The 27879-nt window shown below is 42.3% G+C and overlaps 1 protein-coding gene across 3 annotated transcripts; it reads left to right on the top strand.

Annotated features, from left to right (window-relative positions):
* The first annotated feature begins 17 nt into the window (after positions 1-17).
* UBASH3A (ubiquitin associated and SH3 domain containing A) lies at positions 18-27625 on the top strand. Of its 3 annotated transcripts, XR_007778544.1 has the most exons (15): positions 19-194; positions 4645-4698; positions 6075-6261; positions 7744-7942; positions 8619-8788; positions 10547-10755; positions 11514-11640; positions 13750-13849; positions 14858-14980; positions 15743-15835; positions 16898-17042; positions 19017-19123; positions 19620-19726; positions 20414-21102; positions 22933-27625. XR_007778544.1 is itself a non-coding variant. In XM_009089575.4 (14 exons), the coding sequence occupies exons 1-14, from the start codon at positions 82-84 to the stop codon at positions 20549-20551; spliced, it is 1872 nt and encodes a 623-aa protein (XP_009087823.1). In that variant the 5' UTR covers positions 19-81; the 3' UTR covers positions 20552-27624. The 3 variants fall into 3 exon arrangements, 2 of the variants coding, with proteins under 2 accessions (XP_050834744.1, XP_009087823.1); XM_009089575.4 differs by having other exon boundaries at positions 20414-27624; XM_050978787.1 differs by lacking the exon at positions 14858-14980 and having other exon boundaries at positions 18-194; positions 20414-27624.
* Positions 27626-27879: the final 254 nt, after the last annotated feature.

Genomic DNA, 27879 nt, shown 5'->3' with positions numbered 1-27879 from the left:
CCCTCTCTCCTTCACACCCTCCTCCCACCTCCCAGTTTGTGTCAGCGCTGTGGGCGCACAGAGAGGGAGGACAGGGCGGAGATGGCGGTGGCTGAGGCACAGCTGTACGCAAAGGTGTCCAACAAGCCCCGGGGCAGGAGCCCCTCTGCCCTCCTCGAGCCTCTCCTGGCCAAAGGATTCCCGGCCCATCTGGCGTGAGTACTGTGCTCAGCTCTACAATAAATCATAAAGCTCTGGGAGATTTATTCAACATAGGAGGGGTTTGCCATAAAATCCCCAGCCAGGCAGCCTGGGTTTTTGGTTAGGAGATTGTGCTGCTCCTGGGGGTGATGTACCCAAGTAGGGATCAGACCTGTCCTGCTCTGAATTTCATATATGAAATTCTCATGTGTAGTATGATATATAATATATATTTCATTTATATATTCTCATATATAGTGTGTATTGCCCACACAGCAAAACCAATCTGCTCAATAGCCAATATTTTAAAATACGGTGTGAATCTAAATCTATAGTATGATATATATTCTCTTTTATATATGTGTATATATATATATATATATATATATATATATATATATTCAAATAGATAGTGTGTTACAGTGTGTACTGCCCACACAGTAAAACCAATCTGCTCAATAGCCAATACTTTAAAATACTGTGTAAATCTAAAATACTGCGTAAATCTTAATCAATAGTATCATATATATGGTATATATTCTCATATATAGTGTGTATTGTCCACCCAGCAAAACCAATCTGCTCAATAGCTAATACTTTAAAATACTGTGTAAATCTAAAATACTCTGTAAATCTAAATCTATAGTATGATATATGTTATATTCTCATATATAGCATGTATTACACACACAGCAAAACCAATCTGCTCAATAGCCAACACTTTAAAATACTGTGTGAATACAAAATAGTGTAAATCTAAATCTATAGTATGATATATGACATTCATTGTCATATATAGTGTGTGTTGCCCACACAGCAAAATCAATCTGCTCAATATCCAATATTTTTAAATACTGTGTAAATCCAAAATAGTGTGTAAATCTAAATCTATATCCTGATATATATTCTCATATATTCTCATATATAATGTGCATTGCCCACAGAGCAAAACAAATCAGCTCATTACCCAATATTTTAAAATACTGTGTAAACCTAAAGATGCAAACCCTTCCATATCCTGAGTTTTGAGAGGCTTCTCAATGAGTTGAGAAGCTGACCATAGTTTGCTCTTAGGATACATCCTCTTTCATTTTTTTCTCCTTATTACTCTTATTATAAGGGAATTAAACATGGGTGTAATTTCTAGCCAAAGGTTTTTTTCAGGCCTGGCAAAAATCTCCTGCTGGACGGTGTCACTGGAAACTAGTTTTTGTCCTTAAGATGCCCCCTAAGTCTGTCAATTTTTCTTCCTGTCTTGAATCAGGATCTTGTTCCAAAGATCATGTCCTGCCTAAAAAATGTCATAGTAAAGAATGAGGCTCTATTCTTGGCAACTCCAGCAGATGAGAGAGTAACTGGTGGCAGGTAAACAAGTTAATGCAAAAGAAAAATGCAGGTCATTCCTCCTCCAAGCATCTCTCATCTTGGACAGGCACATTTTGGGGAGAATTTTCCAATTTCTGGATGGCAAGTAGGGACATTTTTGTTCAAACTGTTCAAAAAAATAAATCTTATTATTTAAATTTCAAAGAACCCCTGATAAATATATTTTGGAAAGAAGAGTAATATTTCTCTACCTTTGGACTGAAAATGAAGTGAGTGGAAGAGGTTCCCTTTGTAAGTGCTGGGCTGTTTTTTGGGAACAGCTGAGGTAGCAATCAGTGTCAGACACGATGGGCACAGCTCACAAGGGAACTGTGAGTCCCTTGTTCCCAGCGATGCACAGTGGAATCTTAGCTGAAAATATGGCTCACAATTTCTCTATTAATATTGTAATTTCTCTATTAATATTGTAACTTCGGTCAGGCCAAAGTAATGGCTACTTTTGAATTTTTTTCTGTTTACTGTGATGCTTTTCCAATACCCTTCAAAACACTTTCTGCTGTTACTGAGATGACTTTGTGCTTCCCAGTTCTAAATCAAGAAGCAGCAGCAGAAACACTGTGCAAATTGATGTAAGATAACAAAATATCAAAAAGCAATTTAAAAAAATTGGATTTTCTATTATTGGCCTTGAGACCTTCAAAATTTTGATTATGTTTTTAAAAAACCTTTCAGCTGTCTCTGTTGTCCCTAAATTAAACCATGAATGAAAGTAGTGAAAATTTATTTTGAGATGTCCTGTCCTGAGAAATATGAGGCGGGGTGGAAGTATTTCAAAATTTTTCACCATGTAGAACCAACAGGCCAAAGCAACATTTCCCCAATAAACAAAACTCAAATATGTGATGGTCAAATCTAGCCTAAGATCAAAACATTTCCACAAGAAAGAGTGCCAGCAGTTTCTGTTTTAGGGAAGAGCCAGCTTATTCTGACTGTAGATGCTTTTTTATTCTACTTTCATTACAGATTCTCAATGGTTTATTCATCTCTCTCTATCTGAGAGAAATTGGTATATGCAGAACTTATTCTTTGCATTACTTTTCAATTTTGACTTCTCATCTTGGAAGTGCAGGATTAGTCACACCCCTAGTGCTAAGGGCTCTATAAACCTTGCTGGAAATCATCCTACTGGAATTTCCTGCTGGAAATCACATCCTCATATGTGATGAGACAAAAGGTGGGACAGGTATGGAGGGGAGCACGAGAGAACAACGCGATGGGACTGAGCAGGATGGCAGTTCATGGCCTCAGCTCTCACTTGTCTTATTACATTTAGTTTTGAAGTCCTCATTGTAAAGAAAAGCTGAAGCCAAGCTCGGTTTTAGCTTCAGAGCTGTTCGTACAGAGCTTGTGCCCAGGTGGGAGAGCGGCATGGCATGAAGTGGTAAAACCCTCCCTTGGAGGTGCAGTGAGGGGTTCTGAACCCTGGCATCATTGCCACTGACACTTCCACAAGGCACAGGGTGGGAAAGGGATTTGTAGGGAATTCTCTGAGCCTGACAGAAGGCTCACCCAGTGTGCATGTGTGTGCAAACCTTGAGACAAGAAATGCTGACTTAGAAATGCCCTGGAATAGGACAGACATTGCTGAGAGAGAAATGGAACTAGAAATAAGTTTCAAAGGATGGCCTTGCAAATAAGACTAGATATTTTAGAGCAATAGAACTGTGAAAGATGCATTGGAGGAGGACCCACGAGGGGCAATTTTTGATGATTGGCTTTAAGACATCTACAGCATGGTGTGGCAAAAGCTGATAGGCCAAGAAACATTTACAGTATATTGTAAATAGGAAATAGTTGGCTTCTGATTGTGCTGGTGTGAATTATAACATCTGTATTGTCTCACCCTTCACATGAGACTGAAAATGGAATAAAAGTTTTTAAAATGCCTCTCAGTTGCCCCATCTGTGGGTCAGAAAAAGGCTTAATCCAACAGCACAGCAGAAAAGGCTGCATGAGGAGAGGGGCAGAAGAAGAAGGAGGGCTCAGAGGAGAGGGAGAAGGTAAAGTCTGAGTGGAAAGGCTCATGTTTGTCCTCCTCCCTGATGACCCCCACTGAAGAGCCAGCAATGGCTACATATAAATGTTATTAGCAAGCCCAAGTGTAGTTTTTACACTGAAGAGAAGACAGAAGACTGAGAGGGAACATAAGGATGAGCCTGAGTCCTGCAGCTCAGTGCACACACTGCTGATGTGTGATGGTGTCATGGGGATGGATGAAGAACAAAAATGGGAGGAGACAACACAACTCAAGGCCCTCAGGAGCCAGTGGCCAGAAAAGGTGGCCTCAAAAGAGAAGGAAAAACATCATCAGATGTTGAAGAAACTCAGTCGTTTCCTTCCAGTGTCCTCTCTCTTTCTCCTTCATGTTTCTTCTGAGAAGTTTGTAGGTGCATTTCAGGGGTGGAAATGGGGTTCATGAATGCAGCTGCTGCTTGAACACTGGAATCCTTCACCCATCACCCAGTATTTAGGAACAAAGGTTTGCTCATGTGAAACACGGAGCTTTTTGAAAGCTCTGGTTAGAAAAGGAAACCAAATCCTACCCCAGAGAACGGAAATGGCATTAACAGAGAGAAATGAGAGATTTTGTCCCTCATTTCTGAGTTGCTGGCTCAGATCTGGAACTCTGCTGACTCTGGGGGTCCTCAATCCAGACTCCAAACCCCAATCTAATTTTGCTTAGTTTTAATGTGTGGGCTTGGCCCTGGCATCTTGAATCAGCCCCTTTTTGCTGTGAACCAAGAAAACCCTGTTCTTACAGTGCTTGGATGGATGGTTCATCTAACCCAAGGAAATTCATCTAGTCAGTAAGGCTGCTAAGGAAACACCTCCAGAACACAAAGAAAGGCATCTCCTGGGGAGGACAGGTTACCAATCTTCAAGGAATTAAAGACTTGCAGTGAGAAAAAAGCTGTCTGAAAGGATTCAAGAGCAATAACATTTGCTAGGAAAAGCCTTCTTGCTAAAGCTCCTGCCTGTGCTGGAAAATAGATTTGATGACCAAAGTCACTGAATGTCTTTCCTACATAAAAGCTTTCTTCCAGGAATTCTGAGGAACCAATTTTGTGCTTTTTCTAGGCAAAAAGCCTTGGTTGCTACTGGACAAAAGACAGTAGAAGATGCAGTAAAATGGTAAGTACCTGTGATTTCTAAGGTGTGCCTTCACATTACAGCTGCCTAAAAATCCTTGTTGATGTGCTCATCCTGTCACTGAATTTGAGTTAGGTGCCATAAAAAAAAAAACAAACCTGAATTTAAGATTTTTTTTTTTCATTTATTTTACTCAGAGAAAGAAGTATTTATATTTGTACTTACTCTGGGACACAAGGTAGCTTGCAGAAGGTCCAGGTAAATTAAAAACAAGCAGCTACTTTTACTTTTATTGATGAGTGACTTCACAGGACCAGCTGGTCTGGTCAGAAAATCCTCCTCAGCTTTAAGCTTCCTGAGAGAAAGGAACAAAGAAAGAGGGAAAATTTTTGTGAACCCATGACTGCACTTAGAAACACGTGCAGAAACAACAGCTGATGGGGAACAGAAAGGCCCACCACAAATTAAGGTGAAAGGCTGATGGTCAGAGGGAGGTATCAGTACAATTAAAATCACCTCTCAGTTTTGAATGACACGAAGTTTTTTCCTCTCTACTAAGACTCTCACAGAGTGAGAGTGTCATTCATGTGCTGATAACTGGTTTTTTTTGTTGTTGTTTTAATTCACCTTCACATTAAATTCAGTCTTTCCTTGTACTTTCTTTTGCTTTTTTTTTTTTCCTTTTTTTCCTTGGTTCAGTAGCTTTTTTCTCTTTTCTTCCATTTTCTTTTCTTTTATAAAAAGACAGAGGAGGCATTTGAGAATGACATATCCTTTCCAAATAATTTTTTTCAGGGATCCTGCCACACTTCCCAACTGCAAAGACAAACATACATCATGTGAAAGACATAGTGAACAATATCATCACATGGCATATAAATTTCTAACCTTTCCTTGAGTGTTTCTGATTTGCCTTGATGGCTTTTCTTAGGGCTGAATAAAAAGGCTCATTCTGAGTGGTTTTTTAATCTTCAGCTGGTTTTAATTTTGTCATTCCTCAACACATTCCACCCACTGCCTTTTTCCTCCTCCAGCTCTCTGTTTCCAGTCATGAAAAAGGGGAAAAACCACCCCAAACCCTAAAAAGCTATTTTTTGTTTTCTCTTATTTTCCTAAGATTGCCACAGACTTGTACCAAAGCTGTCTGCATCCTAGGATAACACTGTCCCTGCTGCACAGCTGGCTGACACTGACAGAAGACACATGACAAAATGAAAAGTAGTCAAAAAATGAGCAGAAAAAAAAAAAAATCTCAGTTATTTAGTGCTGCAGAGAGAAAACTGAGCTTTAACTTCAGCTTTTAATTTGAAAGAAAATAAAACTATTTCCTTTTTCTAATCTCTGCTATAGAGCCCTTCAGCCACAGGAAACCAGAGCGGTACACACACTCACTCTCAGCGTTGTACTCTTGATTTCAGGCTGCATTCCCACTGCAACGACCCCTCCCTGGATGACCCAATCCCCCAGGAATATGCCCTTTACTTATGCCCCCGGGGCCGCCTGCACAGCCGCCTGCAGGACTTCTGGAGGGAGAGCAAGCGCCAGTGCGGCAAGAACAGAGCCCACGAGGTCTTCCCACACGTCACCCTCTGCGACTTCTTCACGGTGAGGCAAGGAGAGTGCAAGGGTCGGATTTCAGCCGGGTGATATTTGGTGAAACTGGGCCACCTGCTGTTGTCTGACACCAGAACTTGTTGGTGATCAAGTGACATGACCCAGGTCCAGGCACATTGCTTAATGTCTGAGTGATGCTGAATGCCTGAGTGATGCTGAATGTTTGAGTGATGCTTAATGTCTGAGTGATGTTTAATCTCTGAGTGATGCTGAATGTTTGGGTCACAGTTAATGTTTGAGTGGGGTGTTTTGGGGTAGCTGGTAGCAGGTACTGGAATCAGATTTGTTTCATTTCCCGAGCCTTCCATTTGCTTTGTTACAATCATCTTGCCTTTGCCATCTTTAAGAAAATCTCTGCCTGCTCAGCACAGTGTTTCAAAGAACATGGTTGTTTCCAGTGCCATTTTGGTAGATCCATCTAGAGCAGCCCTGTGCAGTCCAGCTGCTGTCAGGCTTCCATGTGTCCATTGCTGCATGGATTTAGGATGATAAACTTTCCCAGCCAGCTGTGCAGCAGGGATAGTGTTATGTTATCCTAGGATGCAGACAGCTTTGGTACAAGCCTGTGGGAATCTCAGGAAAAGATTTGCCTTCCCAAGAGATCCCCATCAGCTGGTCACTGCTGTGGTATAAATCTGGTATATCCCAGATTTTACTCTTTTTATTGAAGGTGAAGATTTTGTGAAATCTTTTGTGATGTCCAGTCCAGCACTGGACTGGTCTGGAAAAAACTCTGGACCCTCATGGAATCCAGTTTTAGCATGTTGACATGAACATCAGCTGTGTCTGGGATGTGCTGAAACAAGCTTGGGCTAGAGCAGCTGAACAAAAATTACTTTGTTCATCACACTTTTGTGTTAAACCATTAAGTGCTTCCTTCCCCCTAAGGATGGGTCATCTCAACCATGCCAAAAAGTAGAGACAGTGAAAATAAGACTATTTTGTTGCAAAATACTGAGTGGTGCTCTGTGACCATTAAACACAATTATACAGAACAAAAATCATTCATTAATAATGGATGCCATGCTCTTGGGAGGCATTAAGTTTAAAGGCCTGTCTGGAAGAGACGACTGCACTGCAACCCTCACCTTGCCCACCTCAGTAAAGGACTGTAGGATAACAATAACACAAATTGCTCTTAGAATTGAAGAAGGAAATCATGATCCCTGTCTCATTTCAGACTGATTCCTGCCCACCTGACAGATGGTAAAATATTTTGGCTTTTTCCTACCCAAGCTAGATAAACCTTGGGTTGAAGGCTCCACCTCCTGTTATAGAACCAGGACATTGTGCTGCTCCAGCTGCCAAATACTGCTGGGTTTAACACCAGGAATTTCAGGCAAATTCCTAGGTGTTTTGTGTTTCTCAGGAAGTTTATAGCCCCACAGTTTTCTGGCAGTGCTGTATGACAGAGGCTTCAACACTGGCTGTGAGCTGGTGGGTAAAGCCTATTCCTCCTCTGTTTTCTTTCAGTGTGAAGACCAGAAAGTGGAATTATTGTATGACATCTTAAAGCAAGTGGGTGACAGCTTTTCCCAGAGCTTTCCACCATCCATTTCCCTAACACTACATGCATCTCCCAGCTACCTTGGCTTCTTCATTGATGACAGCCAGGCAAATGTCCTCAAAGACTTTGCTGTGGCATTCTCATCAGAGGCTTCAGCCCTGGCAGGTAGGACCAACACCCAAGGGAAAATGGGAGGGTGGTAGCACAAATGTGTAGCCACAGTACTGAAACATTCCCTGTGTCTCCAGGGGAGCTTAGATGATGTTTTTCTGCCAGGTAACAGCCTTTGCTCCTACAGATTTGCAAGCAGAGTAGCCAGAGGAACATGTTTTAATCTTTGAAGACACAGCACTTTTGCCTAGAAGCTGAAATGATCTTGTGTGCAACTTGGCAGGTGATTGATCAGGATATCTGAGATGGGCAGGGACATAACACATCCCAGATCTCCACCCTCATGGTGCTGTGGCAGCTTGATGGCCTGGCTGCATCCCTAGGAATAGGGCCCAATACCTTCTCCAAGGGAAACTGAAGGGGCACAGCCCCACTACAGCTTTGTCTGGGAGGAATGAGTTCAGTACACCTCAGGCTGGAAGAGAGAGGAAATCCAACCATGATAATTTCTTTTCCTCACAGATGAAGCCAGGAAGCAAATCCAGTCCACATTTGTGAATGATTTTAGTGTGATTAAAACCATGACACCCATCAAGACCATTATTCAGTAGATCTGCTCTACCACTAGTTACTGTGATATTTCCTACGTCATGCAGATTATGTAGGATAAAACAAGAGGAGCTTTAAACGACCTCGTTCTTATGTTGTGCTGTGATTGTTTCACCCCTAGACTGCCATGTGAAGCCCTCCTTGAAGCAGTTCCACCTTACCTTGGCTCACAGGTTTTATCCTCACCACCAGAAGACTTTGGAACAACTGGCCAAATGCATTAACCCAGGGGAGCCCTGCCAGTGGGTGGCTGCTCTCTATTCACGGGACATGCGTTTTGTACATTACCAGGTACTGGAATCAGATTTATTTCATCTCCTGAGCCTTTCATTTTCTTTGCTACAGTCTTCTTGCCTTTTCCATTCTTGAGAAAATCTTTGCCTGCTCAGCACAGTGTTTCAAAGAGCATAGTTGTTTCCAGTGCCATTTTGGGCTGAAAAACTGCACTCCTGAATCAATAGATAAGAACCTTTATTTTGGTAGGTTGCTTGACCCTGCATGTCTCAAAATATAATTCCAAACCCCAGGAAAAAAAACTAATCTTACCATGACATGATAAAATAAGGGACAGGAAATAATGATTCTTTAATATTTTCGAGGATTTGTCAGTTTACAATTTTTGCAGCAAAATCCCCTTCACCAAAATTAGTTTTCTTGATTGTTACAGCCATGATGAAAACTGCAGCTGTGAGCAGGGGTCAGTTCTCGTTGATGATTTTCTGCTTAGCAGACTCTTAGTTGAAACCAGTCAACATTCTTTCAGTTCTCATTTCCAAATTTAAATTACGGAATGTTCAACAGCTTTTTGTCAGATCAGTAAATCACTTTGTCACAAGTCTTGTGTTGGATTTTAGTCACAATCAGGAGAGCTGCAAGCAATCACAAAAATAGGTCAGATCTATGTTTGCTTTCAAATAAAAGCAGTTAGAGAGGGGGAAAAAAGTATTTTTGTGAAAACCAAGTGCCTGTTTTTAAACAAATTGTGTTAGTGTGGTGGTGTCTTCCTTTTCTGTTGGAATCTGAAATGCAGGGAACTCTCAGAACTTTGGGCCTGGAACCCAAAGCTTAGAATTAAACACAGGATTTGATCTGATACCTTGGAAAAGGCTTTCAAACACAGGTGCTAGAAGTGAGAATGTGGATTTACAGCTTAAAGCAGAGAGACATTAAGTAGAAGAAAGTTTAGAGTTTTAGAGTGTAAGATCTAGAAAAATAAAAGTAGTTAGAGATGTAAACAAGAAGTTTAGAATGCAGTACTGTAGCTTTGTGTGTCATAACATGATTGGCTAAGAAAGCTTACACTGTAACATGGGTCCATAAGACTAAATATTTAAGAATTGGGTCAAAAACATAAATATCCTTGTTGGCAGTGTTTTATTGGTCAGCAAATCCTTAAAAGGTCTTGTAACTAGGGGTCCTGTGACCTTCTGAACCATGCAGTAAAGATGTGAGCTGAATTCACCTTTCCTGCCTATGCAGAAGAAAAATAAATCACATAATCTAAAACAACTCAGAGGTCCCATCTCGAATTCTTTCCAAAACCCCCACACTTTTCCTCTGCCAAAGTGCAAGATCTAGAAAAATAAAAGTAGTTAGAGATGTAAACAAGAAGTTTAGAATGCAGTACTGTAGGTTTGTGTGCCGTAACATGATTGGCTAAGAAAGCTTACACTGTAACATGGGTCCATAAGACTAAATATTTAAGAATTGGGTCAAAAACATAAATATCCTTGTTGGCAGTGTTTTATTGGTCAGCAAATCCTTAAAAGGCCTTGTAACTAGGGGTCCTGTGACCTTCTGAACCATGCAGTAAAGATGTGAGCTGAACTCACCTTTACTGCCTATGTAGAAGAAGAATAAATCACATAATCTAAAAAACTCAGAGGTCCCATCTCAAATTCTTTCCAAAACCCCCACACTTTTCCTCTGCCAAAGTGCCACTACAGAGCAGGCTGCAGAGTGGAAAACAGAGCTGGTTCTGTGTCCAGGAGAGGCAAAAAGCCACCCCCTGAGCAGCTGCACACCCTGACCCTGTGTGTGTCCCCACAGAGACTGAGGGCCCTCTTCCAGTACAAGCCCCAGAACATTGATGAGCTGATGATCAACCCTGGGGACTTGATCTACGTGGATCCAAGGCAGCAGAGCGAGGCTGGCGAGGGCTGGGTGATCGGCACCTCGCACCGCACCGGCTGCAGGGGCTTCCTGCCCGAGAACTACACCGAGAGAGCCCACGAGTCAGACACCTGGGTCAAGCACAGGTAATCTGGGGGTTCATGGCTGTGCCTTTGCTTGGCAGTTCCTCCTTGCTGGGAATCCTGAGGGTCTGGGTGGGATGCTGGGACATCTTCTGAGAGAGAAGAGACAGGACTCACACCTGCAGGCACGCAGAGTTCGTAAGTTCAGCCGCTCCAGGGATGACCCCTGCTCGCTCTTGAAGAACCTGAACACCCTAATGAATTTTGAAAGAGCACATTTTGCCAGGGCAGGCTCAGCCTTCAGCCTGGCTCTCTGCTCTCTTTTTTTTTTCCTCCTCATTTCAAGGGCTTGTAAAGTTAGCTTGAAATGAAACCACACAAAGGTTGCTCCACCACCTTGGCACCACCCTTATCTTGTTGATGTGCCCTGCATCAGAAGGCACCTGTCTGGCTTCCTGCTCTTCATTCTGCAGCTGACATTCTGCAGCACAGCTGATGCTACTTGTAGATTAGAGCTGATTTTTCTAAGTTTTGGTGCACTTCTTGATGTCTCAGAGAAAGGGAGGAGGCCACCAGGTAGTTATTTCCTGCTTGAAGGTTCCACTTAGGCAGGGTTACACCCAATATACACCATCCTCATATTTTAACCTCATTTTTATGGGGCATATTCTAAATGAACAGCAAAGCTATGAGGTGAAATTGCAAGTGTGTAAAACTTATTGAATGAAACACGAATCCTGATTTGCTGATTCTGTAAAAAACATCATGACTCAAAAGTCTCTTCTATTTGTGTGCGTGTGTTGCTTCTGCTTTTTCTACAGGGAATATGTTTTTGACACAGCTTCAAGATCATTCACCAAAACAGAAAAGGAACCCAATGTAAAGCCAAATGGGAAAGCCCATAATCTCAGTATGTCAGGGAGTGTAACCAATGTTCTTCCTCTTCAGGTAATTGTTTTTTCCATTTCTCATCTTTGCCACATGTGTTGGCAGATATGCTATTAATTAATGGCATTTAGTAAATTTAGTAGCATCTTCCTTTTTCTCCCTCATATTTTCATGTTTAATTGTACATTTATACACACTGTTTTATTTATAATATTGTACATTTATATGTGCATCCACACTCATATGTATTGTATCATATCTCATACATTTTTCTATAATGTAGATGATGTATATCACACTTGTCTTTCACGAATCTTTCCCCGTTCCTGCCAGAGTAGCACAACATGAGTTCTCTGCTCAGGTTTCTCTGAGCACAGCCTCAGTGGGTAAGGAGACAAGTCTGACAGGTGAGACACAGGCCAACCTCCCCTGACTTCCACATGGCTTCAGGCAGAGTAAATAAATCAGAATTAGGCTCACTGTTCACAGCCGCTCTTACATCTGGATTCTATGGATGTCATCTTGGAGGTTTCCATGGCCCCAGATGACATTTAAATGTTCAATTTTCTTCTTTATTTTTAGATATGTAGCTAGTGCAGATAACTGCACAGGACAGCTAGCTGGAGTGATTCACAGCACTGGTAGGATCACATTTTTCACCCAGGTCCAAAATCTACAGGTATCAATTTTCCCCATGTCCACTGATCTTCTGGTAGGAAGAGCAAAACAAATAAGGAATCTGATTTTTTCCTACAGCACATTTGCACCTGTGTTGCCTTTTTGGCTCTGTCAGAGATGCCAAAATGCATTTCCAGCACAGACATGTCTCAGAAACCCCTTTAGCTTGCTGGCCCCACAGCCTCTTTCCTGCTGTGCTGGGCAATAACCCTTGGCTGGTTTGTGCTAACTTCAGAGGAACTGAGGGCACCTTGAGGGAATTTCCATCCTGGGGCCTCCAGGACACCATCTGTATGACTGAAAGAACTTTCTGAATAAGTCAGATGTCCTTCTTCTGGCTCTTGACCTCTCTTATCCAGGTCAGATCTGTGGCAGAGCCAAGGCTTGGCCTGAGAAACATGTTTTGCAAAAGGGCACATCTCCAGTCTAGAATTTCCCTGGCCTCTGGGTTCCTCTCAAGAAGAGGAAGACCACAAAACCTTGGGTTTATACTCTGATCTTGTGGCAGTTGATGGGTGTTTCATGGCAGAATTGCAAGTACTTAAAACAATGCATGAATATCAACCTCAAACAACTTCTTAAGAGTTCCCTTTTCTGTTGCTGAAGATGCAGAGCACTTAATTCAGTGCTGCAGCACTGTTAACAGTGCTGTTTTACACAGTAACACTGTTTTAAAGTTTTAAAACCTTTGACCTGTTTCTCCTTTTCTTCTTCTCATTTGTATTTAATGTGCATTGTATACTAACCCCAAACTACTTCAAATTTATTTGTACTTCCATGCAGCCTGAGTAAAAAAAGTGGCCTTGTAGGAGATCTGGGTTCACTGTTGATTTGGCCACACAGTTGTGAAAATGTAGAAATAGTATTTTCACTAGGAAAAGAAGAAGAAGCTTAGTGTTAGTCCTGGTGTAGAAAAGGGCATTACCAGTCATATCTTAGCGAATTATCTGCTTTTTGTTTATAACACCCATATGATATAAATTAAAGTTATGATTCCTTCCCACACTGAGGTTAAAAGATCTGTTACCAGCACTTCCTTTCACTTGTGCTAACACAGAATTAGACCCTGCAGCCTGTGAGGGTCAGGGATGTGACCACAAAAAGAAGTGGCCTTAAGCCACACCAGGGGAGGTTCAGGCTGGATATCAGGAAGAATTTTTCCACTGAAAGGATGGTTAAGCATTGAACAGACTTCCCAGAGAGATGTTGAGTCAACAAACCTGGAAGTGTACGAGAAACAACTGGATGTGGCACTCAGTGCTGTGCTTGAGTTGACAACATGCTGGTCAGTCAAAGGTTGGACTCAAAAATCCCGAAGGTCTTTTCCAACCTTAATAATTTTATGATTCTCTTTCATTTGCTTTCAGTGGAGAACCAGTCAGGCTTACCACTGTCCTAAGGACAGGCATCTATTCTGCTGTCTCTTCTCCAGGAATCCAGGCTTTTCCTGCAGGTTGTAGATAACATCCTTATGAAACTCCCTTTTCCCAGAACGCTGCCCTGAGGAGAGGGGTGCTGGTGATGCGCCATGGGGAAAGAGTGGATCAGGTCTTTGGCAAGTCTTGGCTTCAGCAGTGCCTGACTGCAGATGGTGAGTAAGGTAACAGGAGGATCTTCAAAAACCAGGACCAAACCAAATTAAGCCCAGTAATGGGTAGAAGAGATTCAATCTTTGTTTAAATTATAACAGTGCAAGTCAGGCACAGCGCTGCTTCAACCTGCACATAACCAGGTCACAATGTCCCTAAGTCCTTCATGTTTATGCTCCCTAAATTCAGACAAAAAAAGCCCTTGTGCTGCTGATGGAAGTACGTCTCACTGTACATGAACAAATCACAGGAGCACCCTCATCACCTCTCATTACATGGTTCTTGTCAGACCCCTCCACCTTTCTGGGCCTGAGTTGGAATTACGGGCTCTCGATCAGAGTCACACTACATCACTAATACAACCTGGGCAATCTGTGGTGGAAATGAAATGTCAGAGCTGACCTACATTAAAATCTGAATTTCCTCTTTCTCCCTCAAAAAATAAAAAGAAAAAGGTATGTTTTCAGGTGAAGAAAACTAACCAAAAACAGGGAAATGTGTGTCAGGAGGAAGGAGGGGAACAAGAAGGTGGGAGCTCACAAGTGAGAGGTTTATGCTGGAAGTCTGCCTTGCTATGCTGGAGATTTCCCATCTTTAAGGCATGGAATTCACAGCAGATAAGGAGAGTGGTACCATATAGCTGTATAATCAGTAATCAATTGTTTTCATTTTGATTCAGTGGAAATGGGTTTTTTTTCAGTCATTTTGGCAACAGTAAAAGAATATAGGTAGGGAGACAATTTTTGTTTCTCTCGAGTCCCACAAAGACAAATTCTCCTGATTTCCTGTTCTTTCCTCTCCTCCTCCCCATTTGCTCCTTCTGAGCTTGAAGAAGAGGGGCTATTCTCTTAGGACACATAATTTCCCAAGCCAGTGTTGTGACCTTAAAACATGCCCCTTTAAGGTAATAGCACTGGCTGTTTTTCATCAGTGAGACACTGACTGTAGAACAAACACAACACAGCTGCTGCCTCCCTTGTGCCACAGCAAAATGTCCTGCCTTGTTTCAGGGAAATACTACAGAGCAGATCTGAACTTTCCCTCCTCCCTGCCAAGGCAGAAAGACAGCATGAAGCAGTTTGAATGTGATCCTCCTTTATCTTGCTGTGGTATTTTCCAGTCAAGGCTTATAGGTAAGCTGGATATTATCCTCCTGCAAATGTCAGGGTTTGGGAAGCAGACTGTCATCATCTGCCAAAGCTCATGCTGGTCTTGCAGCAGAAAAATTTCCTGCCAGCACTCAATTGTGGCCACAATTCTCTGTGGGCAACCACTGCAATATCTTCTTAAATAGCAAAACAGAGAACACAGCTGATTACTTGTTTTTGGGACTCCCTCTGCCAGTTCCTGGAAGAAGCCAGAACACTACTGTGCCCTGCTGCTTGTCTGCAAGGGATGAATGTCTTGTGCAGTTTTCCCTGAGTGGACAGTGAGGAGTGAAGGGGCTGGCCAGAGGAAGCAGCTCCATGGTCAGCAGAGTGTGCTCACCTCACTGCAGGAGGATGGGTGGTGTGGGTTAGGCTGACTCAATTCACCAGATGAAGTTGTTTGTGCTCCCTGAGCAAGAGGCATGACTGTGACAGTGCTGGTCTGCTGCAATTGCTTGTCTCTGATGGTTCAGATATATGGAGACAGCTACATGCCTATAATTCCTGTTTGCAGATTTAGGGTGAATCTTCTGTAATTATCTTTCCAACACTCATTTTAGAATAGATGTTTCCACCAGAATGAGCTTTCTAATGAGCTCAATCAGCAGATAGTGGGAAAAATGAATAGAAAGGAACTGTCAATATATCCCATGTTGATGAAATTACAAAGCTCTGAGGGCTTTTTTTTTTTGCAGAAAGTGTTTTGTAGTAATCTCTCATCTGTCACAATTTGCTGTTGCTATCCAGGGGAAGCTCTGCTGGACCAGGAGGTGACAGTCAGCTACATGTACTCGTCCCCTGCCCTGCGCTGCGTGCAGACAGCTCAGCATGTACTGCAGGGTAAGGGACCAAAACCTGCCAGGTGCTTCTGCCACACTGCAAACATCTTCACCAAACCTCTGTGACGCCTCTGACATGAGCAATTAAGGAAGATGCACAACTTTGTGGTTGTTTGTGGTTTTCTTTAAGCAGGCAAGACAAGATGGTTTTGACTGCTGGTAAGACAGGCAGCAACAAACCTGCTGATGTGTGTGCATTCTGTGGGATATATCCCAGTAACTCTGGGCTTCCCCAGTTAGAATGGACCCGGTGGTGTGTGTGCATTCTGTGGGATATATCAGGGTAACTCTGGGCCTTCCTAGTTAAAGTAGAATCTCATGTTATATAAAGCAGAGGTGTTTCATATCTGCTGGAATTCAGCATTAGTAGCTGCTCATCAAATCACCACTGCCACCTCTTCCAGAAAATATTTTGACCCAAGTATCAGATGTTTCCAGAGCTCTGAAGGATCTGATTGTGGATCAGGGAAGACTGCTTCCATATTTCCTTTTGCAAACCAAACTATTTTAATCCTTCATTTTGCAGAACATCTTTGCCTTCCTTTCCTCTCCCTCTCTTCTTTTTTCATCTCCTGTTCTTTTCAGCAAGTTCACAGTTCATTACCATGTTTACATCAGAATGCATACTGCCATGGAGTAACCTGTCTTGAGAATACTCAAAATAAAATATTTCTTTTGACAAGAGAATTCAGTTTCTAATACTGGACAATTTGGACAGTTTACTGCCTTACTGAGGAGCAGAATGCTATATAAAAATGGTAAAAAATATTTCCTGGTGGAAGTTTATTTAGATTGCAACATTACAAAATTGAGTTTTTTACCTCTAGCAGAGCATCACAACAGAGCTTCAAAATTATGATTATCATAATGATGATGATAATAATTTGCAGTCCCTTTATGTTAGTCATACAAGAATATAATGGTGGCTTCCTTTAATCAATTTGTTGATAATAAGTAATTCATTTTCACTAATAAAAGTACAACAGCAAATAAGACAGAATATAGCCTGAATGTAGCACTTCAAGTGTACCTGTCTCCTAAGATCTACTTCTTGTTCTTGCAGGGCTTAAATTAAATCAAAAAGTCAGAATCAGGGTGGAACCAGGACTATTTGAATGGACCAACTGGGAAGCAAGCAGAGCAATCCCTAAATTCATGACTGTGGCAGAGCTGGTGGAGGCATCTTACGACATAGACACAAGTTACAGGTAACTTCTCTGTGTCTGGCTGATAAAGCTGTGGGGTTTTTCCCTGAGATATCTTGTCCTTTTATGTGTCACAAATCATTACAAAAGCCACAAAGATGGGGTGATTCTGATCAAATTCAGATCAAAATAGGATATAGAAATAAGATATGCTGTCACCAGCACATGGGTGCACTAGCACAAATGTCTTGTGCATGGGACCAGCCCTCCTCTGGTGCTGCCTTGACATTATGGACATTAATGTCAGGTCCCAGGAGCTTTGCTTTTATCTTTGGTTCATGTGAAAAACTTTGGAAATGTGAAGAATAACCTGATTTTCAGTGACAATGAAATGTGATGTTATATAAGGTCAGTCAGCCCTTGGCTGAGGGTCTGCAGGGCAGCAGCAAGAGGTTTTGGGGACGGGCAAGATAAGAGCATTTCACTTTAGTTGATGTTTCTGACATCATTTTAAGTTGCTCAAAGATTAATACTGTGCTCAGCAAGGACTTTTTGGAGCCCTTATAACTTGGCAGGGTGAGGGTCGAAGCCTTTTCTGAGCACTTGCAAACCACAGCCAGGCAGGAAATGATAAACCTCCAATTCAGTCTAACTCCTCATCTTGTTCACAAACCAGGCTGCTCAGTGTTTGCAGTGCACAGGCAGATCCAGGAAATTACTCAGCTGTCTCTGGGATTTCCCACATATTCAAAAAAGGAGGAAAGGAAACATCTTATGTCTTAACACATGCCTTACAGCCAAGGATATATCTTTGTTAGAGAGAGAGCATAGTCTCCAAAATCCTTCTTTTTTTTCAGAGCACAGGTCTTTCTGGTGTGTTTTTCACTAACAGAATATTCTCTAGGGTTTTGTTTTTTTTGTTTTTTTTTTTGGTCCAAAATCACTTGCCACAAACTGTGCAAATGCACAGCAGTGGGAGGTTCAGAGAGGAATCTCTAAGGGAATGTTAACTACAGTGTTTAGGCCCCTCACAGTTCACTCAAGTCCAGGCAAAAACAGGGTGGATGGACTATAAACTTCCACACAGAATGTCAGTTTTTTCCCACCGCATGTAGGGCTAAAAAATCCTTGGGTGCCAGCTGTTATGAATGAGTGAGATCACTTAAAGAATCATCAGCAAAGGGTATCAGTAAAAAACAGATATAAAATTAAGTGTCAGCACAACAAAATTCATTGGCAAGGTTCACTCTACTACTGAGCTTGTGGGACAGCAGGGTCTGGTTTTACCAATTCCACCCCTGCAAATGCTGTCCATCACCCAAGCCCCACCAGACCTCTGAGGCTGCCCTGATTCACAGTAGTGTGAAGGTCTGGCTCTTAGCTGTTTTGGGTGCCTGAAAAGCCTTGGTATAAAAAAGAAAGAAGATTGCCTGGTCTTGCAAAAGTGCTCAGATATTTTGGAGTGATGCATTGTGATTTCTGTCCCTAGAAACACCTTTTTTTTAAACTCTAACAGCAGAAGTCTTCACTATCCTTTTAGCCAGCATTGCAGATAAGCCACATGAAATGTAGATTTTTATTTACTTGGTTTATTGAGGAGATTAATGCTGAGGTACCAAATCTTGCAAGCATTCTCATTATTGTCTCATTATTGTCTCTCCTTTGTTTGAACTCAGGATTGGAAGACCCAGGCAGCTCTGCAGCTCATGTCTGGGCAGTTGTCCTTGCTGGCAGAATTGCTCAAAGCTTTTCTTAGGCACAAATCCTGCTTTAAATAATCTCCACTGTAAACTTCAAGTTTTATTGAAGTCTGGTTTTCCCTGTATCTGGTGCTTTATGAGCTATGAGACTTAGCCATGAAATTTAATGGAAATTACTCAGAGAGAAGCTAATGCTTCAGACAAGCAGAGGTTACTGTGTGTCAGCCAAGCCAGTAGATAAACCTTTTAACTAAGTGCCTTTTCTCTGGTGTAGTCATTCAATGCTGCTAAGAGTGTATTCATGTAGATTAACATATATTTGTGATTTTATTGTCAGGGGCAACTTCCCACTCTCCTCTCTGGTGCCTTCGGAAAGTTATGAAGACTATGTCAGCAGGAGCTCTGCGGTGATAAAACAGATCATCAGTGCCTGCCCCTGCAAAGGTAGAGGTTTCAGGTCTTTGAATATTCTGTCAGACTCTTGCAGTAAGAGGAACTGGCAGAGATTTGCCAACAGAAACACATTTCATGTGAGCTGTTGGCACTGCACAGAGCTTAAGGTAGACTCAGTGCTTGCCCTGGGCTACACTGAAGTAACATAAATGCAATTTATGGATTAGAAATGAAAAAAGTAAAATAAAACTGAGACAGTAGAGTACTAAATTGCAAAACATGCTTTTCTTCATTTTTCTACATCAGGATGTACCTCAGCAAAAGATAATATGCTTTTGTGGAAAGCTTTTTCACAAACACCTTCTCAGTAGCTGGCATGCTCAACACCCCAGATATTTTCTGCCCATCACAACATGCTCTGCCACATTATCAAAGAGGTCTGCAAAGATGAACAGCCCCAAAGCCACCTCATCCCCATTTGCTGACAGAGAATGTGGCAGTGCTGCAGCTCCCTTACCATGGTTCTTTGCTTTTCCTGCTATGCCAGGTGTCATCCTCATCGTGGGCCATGGCTCCTCCTTGGCACCTCTCACCCGAGCACTCACAGGGCTCCCCAGCAGAGACAGCAGAGACTTTGCCCAGATGGTACAGAAGGTGAGAGCATTTCATTCCATCAGGAAGCCCTTGGGCTGTTTCATTGTGTTTTTAAGAAGGAGACTGCTTATGCAGCTAGACACATGTAACAGCCTGCCAGCAGCTGTGACATCAGCTCTCTCATTCCAAAGGGGTCTCACACAGGTTTAGCAAAGCACTGGAGGTAAAGAGAAGGATTTTATTCTGGGGGCTTTGTATGTGACTGGCAGCTAAGTCTTTGGAGAAGATTTTCATCTGGAAAGTCAATGCCATGTAACACCTAGAGACATGAGGCACATTTGGAAACCTCCCCACTTGGAGCTAGTCTCCTTCCTTTCAAAGTGGGAAGAGAAGGCTTTGGGGTGACCTAATTGCAGCCTTCCAGTACTTGAAGGGAGTCTACAAGGAAGATGAGAGAAACTTCTCAAGAGCCTGGAGTTACAGGACAGGAGGCAATGGCTTCAAACTGACAGAGAGTAGGTTTAGATTGGATACTGGGAAGAAATTCTTTACTGTGGGAGAGGGTGAGGCACAGGAACAGCTTGCCCAGGTATGAATGTGGAGTGGTGACACAAGTTTCACCCCTCAGGCTTCCAGCCTGGTTTTAGTTCATTTCAGAAGTGACAGAATATCAGGGGCTGCTCTTTTCTGTAGCAAAGCCCCTCCTTCATGCCAAAGCAATGACCCTGCTGGTAACTTCCTTCTCAGATCCCTGCCCTGGGCATGTGTTTCTGTGAAGAACAGAAAGAGGAGAACAAATGGCAGATGGTCAGCCCACCAGTGAAGACATTAACTCATGGAGCAAACACAGCATTTAACTGGAGAAATGCTATCATGGAAGATTAAAAGGCCATCTCTGCCTTTGCAGTAGTCAAAAAGGAGCCAAAGGCAGGTTATGGTTCATCACAGTCCAATGATTCATCCAGAAGACACACAGAAGGTGGGAAATGCCCTCTCTGAGCTGTCAAAGCACAGAAAAACACTTCTGAGTTTGGTGCCTGGATTTTGTTTTTATTCTGCTGACTGAGAAGAATGAACTTGAGAGATGGTGCTCAAGTGAGAAATAACACTTCTGGTGGTGGTGAGAAAAGCACCTTTTAATCTTTCCTGAGCATAAAAATTTTTAATAAATATAGATATATAACTACCTGATTATAAACTCCATTACAAGAGCACTGAAGTAAACAAGACTGAACTACATCCAGCAAGAATTCCTTTTTCCCCCCTTCTTTAGTCACTTGGATATTTTCAGACAACAGAAAAACTGGGACTGAAGAAAGTCAACTCCTACCCAAAGAAGAGACCAGCTCTAGCTAAAGCCACTGTGTTTCCTGTTCACTCCATCAGTTCTGTGAGAGCAAATACCACACTGACTCTTTATTCACCTGTTCTGTGAAGTGAGTCCATTTTCTATCACATCAGCTCCTCATCCAGCAATTCTCAAGTGATGCATATTGCAAAAGGGTCAAAATTATTTCTTTTTGAAGGGAAATGAACTGGTTGCTTTACTGTTTCTGGGAAAAGGAAAGATGCCCTGTGTTACTGTACTGGTGACAAAACTGTGACATGAGCAGCTTTAACTCTGAATCCTTCCCAAGGCAGCACTTGCAGTAGAACAGCTCTTTTTTCTGCTGGTTTGTGCTGAATTTATTAATGGTGACCCACCTTCCCAGTGGATCATCTGGAAGGTTTCTGCAGCTCTTCTATACATGATGTGTTTAATTAACAGAATGTAGCCCTGAAATTTTATGCACAAACAGGAACATGCCTTTCCACTGTCTGTTTTTCTCCTGCTTTGACTCTCTGCTTATCAGATAACTGCCTCCAGGAAAGTACAATGTTTCTTTCAATGAAAGGAAAAAATGATAATGTTTCTCTCAGAGCATGGCTAAAAATGTTTTCATTTTCACTCCTCACTACCTGCTCTTCCTATGTGACATCTCCCTGCATGCCATTAGCCATGGGGGCATGCAGAGGAGCCCATCCAACATTGCAGCTTTGGGACTGAGAAGTGACTGACAGGCAGCTTTATCTGTGGGTGTAGAGATTTTGTTATCTCAGCTGTGCAGCTGCAATGATTCATTCTGACTTTCCAGCTCTGGTGGAGTTGCTTGAGCTCTCAGTTTTCTGACAGGGCTGCAATTTTACAGTTAAAGTCAAATGTCCCAGGGCCAAGACAGGAGCTCTTTAATGAGCAATGGCACAGGACTTAAGCTCAGGAGATGGGACTACAGCTGCAGTCCTAGAAAAAGATAAAAACACCAAATGTCACCACAACCTTTTCTTAATCAGGAGAAGGAGGATGCCACTGCAGTGCTAAGAGGACTGAGGCTTGGCTACTTCTCCATGTCTCAGCCCAGCACACACTTGCTGTCAGCCAAGAGAGGCAGGTGTGGTGAGGGATGAGTTTGCTCTGAGCTCTGAAGGTGGTGGCCAGGCTCCTCTGTGGCCAGCAGGGAGGGCAGTGACTCACAGGTCTGGCTGAGAAAGGCATGTATGATACAAAAAAATCAGCAAAGCCACCTAAAAGACTGGTCATTTTTAATGTATTAGTGATGTTAAATTTCATTACAAATTTTCTTCTACCTTTCTAGAGATAACAAGGGGTTTTTTCCATAATGTTGTTATACATTAATCCTAGATTGGGCTGCAAACACCACCTTGGTTTAAGAATCTGTGTCTTCCTTTAAAATACCAAAATAAAATACCATGTGAGATCTCTCCCTTCACCCAGTGGCATCAGATGTATTGTCAGGGTGGGTCTGTTGTGAAAAATAACCTGTAAGTACAGCATCATCTCATTTCTTTAACAGCATCATCCTTTCTTTAACACTTTCCTACCTTGCTGCCACTGTGTATAATATAACAATGAAATTTCTTTTTGCTTTTCAGTCCTTCTGGTCTGCAGAAATAATGTTGCTGAAAGCTAGTTAATGGTACTCTAATCCTGTTATTATCCATCCAGCTCCTATCCTTAATGAGTGTGTGCAGCTCCCTAGAGGCAGGTGACAGGAGGGGAGAAGGATGTGGCTGGGGGAAGTGTCTGTCTGTCTGTCTGTCTGTCTCTTACAGGGGATGGATTTTACTGGTCCACCGAATTTTGGCATCTAATCAGATGCCCACAGTGCATGGACAACACTATTGACAATCTACATATACTTAACAGGCAGATTCCTAAAGCACTCAAACCAGAATCCCACTGTGCTTTTCTTTTATTCTTTATACAGATGCACTCCAATGAATTTTACTTCAGTGAAAGCAATGAATTAAACTTCAGAGCATGTTTAGAAGAGACTTTGGGAACTTAAGTTTTCTTTTCTGGTGAGAACAAATGCTTGGTCACAAAATACTGTACTAAAGTTATAAAGACTTCTCCATGTCTGCTGTTTAAGTAAACTGAACAGAAAGAACATGAACAGAAAGAACAGGCAGCACACTCAGGAACCCATTGAAACCATCTCAGTCTTAATAATGGAAGGGCATTACAAGCTCTCCTATTCACAAGGACTCTGCTTTTGGCTTTCCTGGGACCCCATGAGCACAGATTCAACCCTAATCACTCTTTAAATTCAGAGCTAAAATGATGTTCTTAACACCCAAGGTTGTACAATCTGGTTCTTGGGAGAGAGAGAATTCCTAATGTGGTGTGTACACAGCATGAGACTAATCACGAAACACAGGTGAAATGAAGAAAATGTCCTTGGAGTCTTCCAAGTTATTTTTGTGGTAAGCAAAAGAAATAAGAAATTATTTTCCAGTTTCTTGGGGGGTTTTTTGTGGTTTTTTTTGTTTGTTTGTTTGATTGTTTTTTTGGGGTTTTTTTGATTTTGCTTATTAGTTTGGTTTGTGTTTTTATGCAACTTCTAGAATTAGTTGTTGCTTTGCAGTTTTCTTTCACTGGAACCATTTTATTACAAAGTTATGTGCTTCAATCGATGTTTTTAGTACTGGTTTGAGAATCTGAATGTTTTCTTTGTATCTTAAAATGTGAGAACACAAATTCATTTGATGAAGACCAGCAGTGAGGCTAATCTATGGTGACCCCTTGTGGGAAAACAACTTCAGATTTATATGGCCAAATAGTCTGGTGTGATTGAGAGATGAGGAGGAAGAGCAATTTTTTTTAACAATAATGCTTCTTCCATACCCTTTGAAAGGATATTAACATCAAAAATTGCATTGTTTGGGACTACTTCTAGGCAGAGGAGCTTGGAAAAACACTTGAGACAAATTCTGAAAAGTGAGATACAACATGCTATGAATGTTCTGATCCTGATTTTTCCAAGCTTTTCTCCTTGTGCCAGCAATAATGCTGGTGCAAGGATTATGCATGGTTCTGCTGAGTCAAAGAAGCAGATATTTCTATTCTTTGCACAATTTTAAGTCACAGGTCAGGAATAAAACAGTTGAGTGGATTTTTTTTTACTTCTTTTTTTACTTACTGGGGATCTCCAAAAGGAGCAAGTCCCGTTCTCAGGAGCAACCTGTAACACACTAGAGATCTGCAGATGTTCTCAGCTTTCCCTGATTGTATTCCAAGCAGGAGGCTTTCTATTTTTTCTAAGGAATACCACTGGAGGTCACTCATGTACTAACAAACAGTGCTGCAGAGGAAAAAGGTAATTTAAACTATCCAAGAATGAACTCAGCTTGATTTGAACATGACGTTAAAATGGAAGGGAGTTTGGAATTATGTTGGGCAGATATTCCTCACATTTACAGTAGAATATAAAAAAAAAGTAGCAAGTAAACTATCTTAATTTTCTTATAAAAAGACTAAACTCCTCCCCACAACATTAGCAAGTTAGCTTTGATATAGCTACAGTAATAATGGAAATGCAGCACAACTCTTTATCAAAAAAAGCAAAAAATAGGAAAAGAGAATGCTCACTGAGGTAAGCATTGGGGGACATCAGTGTGACAAGAAATTGCAAACAAAATGTAAGATAGGAGAAGAATGATTGCATGGGAATTTTATCACTATGATATTTCTGACAGAAGAAAAAATTGCAAAGAAGAAGTAATAAACTGTATTTCATATGACTGGTTTCCCTATCTCCACTTTCTCTTAATCTGTTTTTATCACTAACTTTCAAACTTCCAGATACATTTTTGTTGGAATTCTGAGTTGCAGAGAAATGGGAATTGCTAAAATGTTCTTCCTCTTTTTCTAAACTAAAACTTTAATATTGATTTCTTGCTCTGAGGTGAAGAAGTAGGAAATGTAAGTCCTGTTTCAGCAATACCAGTACAACATCTCATGCCAAATGGGCCCAACCTGGTTGTTTCACTTCAGAAGCAGAAAAAAACTGCTACTGGCTGACAACTCTACCTCAGGCTCCAGGCCCATTAATATTCATACCAAAATTGCCACAGTATGAGAGCCAATTAAAACCAGACAGGTGTACATAATAATTAAGGTATTGCTTACAAATTATCAGGGAAAAAAGTTTCAGAGCGGCTTTATTTACCTGCACAAAGAGAGAAAACCATCTGTCAGTGGAATTTAGTGCTTGTACAACACTTTGCACAGCTCTGCCTTGGCTCTATACTTTTAATTTACTATTTATGTCCTTCCATTTGATTCTGGAAGCTTCTAGGAGGGTTCTGCAGCTGCTGTGTCCCGCCAGCCACTTCCTGATTGACAGGTTTTTAATTTCAAAAAGCTGCATTAGAAGAAAAAAAAAAGTTTTTTTGATTTTTGATTTCATAAAGCTTCGTTAACTGCATGTTAAGCAATCACCTGCCTGTTGATAGGGACCGCTGGGCTTTGTCTGCTCTGTAAGGATGCCTCTTCCCCTGGGAGATGGGAGCAGAGCAAGCAGAGCTGTTGGTAATTTGTGTGGGTGCTGGGGAATGGCAGAAACTCTCTTCCAAGCAGTGGCAACTGTGCAGCACCAAGGCTGATGAAGCACTGGGCCTGATCTCCAGCACTCTGGAGCAATTTCCCTTGGCACCATGCTGGTGACAGCCCAGATGTGGCCACATCTCTCTTCACAGAGAGAAGCAGGCACAACTTCCCAAGCACTTGTCCTGGGAAATGCAGCAAGAAACTTCAGAGAAAAAGAGAAAACAATTCTTATCTCAACTTGCTGCTCCTGTTGTTTTGCACATATGGAATGTGTTATGGAAATTGTTTACCTGAAGGGATTTGGTACTTGGATTCTGGTGATGGTTGTGTGCATTAATTAACCAATCACTCGAAGCTGTGTCTGTCTGTCTGGAGACAGTCAGGGGTTTTCCTTTCACACAGTGTATTTTAGTATCTCTTTAGTATAGTTATAATATAGTATAGTTTTAATAAAGCTATTGTTCAGCATTCTGAACCAATGGAGTCAGATGCCAATCATTCCCTGTGTCAGGGGCTCCCTGCATTTGATACCCAGACAGGGTTTGGGCAGTGGGACATTGTGTCCAACCCTCTCCCGGGGCTCTGGGCTCTTTCCCTGAGGGAGGTGTGTGGTGGTCCTGGCGCTATGTCCAAGGAATTTCAGAAGGTGTGCGGACTACTCTCTTTTAAGGAGGGAAAATGGGATATCAGCTGGAGCTCCACAGAGGTGACAGCCTGAACCTGGGGTGGAGGGATGGCAGGGACTGTGCTGGGTGGAGCAGCAGAGCATGACACCCTTGAGGGAAGCTGCTGAAGTTCATGATTTCTGACAGCAGCATCAATGTTCCCTGTCCCTGCTCAGACCTAAGTGTGTCAGTGTGAGGGCTGTGTGTGAGCCTGCAGGACACTGCTGGGAGCTTTGGATGTACTGGAGGTGTGGGAATGCCCAGAGCTGCTGTTGGTGATGGCACCAGAGAGCCCCTGGGGAAGGACTGAAGGACAAACAAATGAAACAGAATCACAGTCTTCACAAGCAGAATTTTAGTTAACCCCCTAGCAGTCAGCAATTCAGTTTGCACATCTGACAGCTTTACAACACTGTCCGGAGAATTGCATCAAACTCCAGATATTTACATGGCAATTACTCCAGTCAGGAGTTCAGGTTTTTGGGTTGTTTCAAAAAATCAGTGACCTTGTACAGAGAGCAGGAAATGTAAAGGTGCTCCTGCCCTGAAAGATTCAACTGTTCCATGTAATCATATCCAGTAGATGGATGTTGAGTTCATATCAGCAGTACCTTAAGAGCATCCTCAACAGAGATAGCAGAGGTTCTGCTATCATCTAAGATCATCTGTCCCATGAGCAGGTGGGAGGATGGCGGGAAGAGAAAGGAGAAGGGGAGGATGTAGTGCTGTGCTCTGTAGTGCTGCTTCCCATGATCACAGCAATAAGGGCAGCCACAGGACCCTGTGGCCTCTCCATAGCTGAGCTGGGTCCATGGTTGGTTGTGAAGAAGAAAGCCCACATGGTTTCTCAGTTGGGATTTTTATCTGTAGTAAATCTGACATCCTGAACTTTCAGAGTAATGGATATTCTAGAGATGATGAAGAGAAAGTACAGTATATCACATCTCTCATATGCCAATTCAGCATGGAATATTGCATCAAAATCACTTTATCCAAAAATGACATTTCTTTACCTGAAGTGACCATGCTTCTGGACATCTGTTAGAGAATAATGTACATTATCATTGTGGGAGGCTGCTCTTGGCCACCCAACCAGGACAATGACCACAACAAATGATTCTTTAAGGAATCAAGGGGATGCCTCCAAACCAGCTGCCCTTGTCCCTGTGGGGGAACTCAGCTTGCCAGGTGCTCACTGGAACACCACACAGCTGGTCCAAGCAGCCCCAGGAGGTTCCCCAAACACCTGGAGGACAACTCCTCGGTGCAGGGACTCGGGGAGCCGGCTCGCAGAGGTGCCCTCTGGGATTTGGTGTTCGTTCCCAGAGGGGCTCTCGTGGCTGCTGTGGGATTGTCTGGGCCACAGCGACTGCGCAGCTGCCGAGTTTCAGATCTCTGCTGCTCTGCTGCTTGGCTGGCTCCGAGATGGGCCAGGCACAGCTGAGCCTGGTTGGAAAAGCAGCATCTTTTATCCATGTGGCCATGGCAAAGCTGCTGTCCCAAAAGGGATTCTTTCACCCTGTGTGCAAGAAACCAATCCCCACAGAGTTCAGCTATTTCCTTTATTTACAGTTCTGCACAGAAGGAGGTGCTGGGTGGGAAATCCACAGAGCCAGCACAGTAACTATCAAAACTTTTCACTATTTATACATTTTAGT

This window comes from Serinus canaria, chromosome 1 (assembly GCF_022539315.1).
Source record: "Serinus canaria isolate serCan28SL12 chromosome 1, serCan2020, whole genome shotgun sequence".
Lineage (NCBI taxonomy): Eukaryota > Metazoa > Chordata > Aves > Passeriformes > Fringillidae > Serinus > Serinus canaria.
This window is presented reverse-complemented; position numbering and strand designations above follow the sequence as displayed.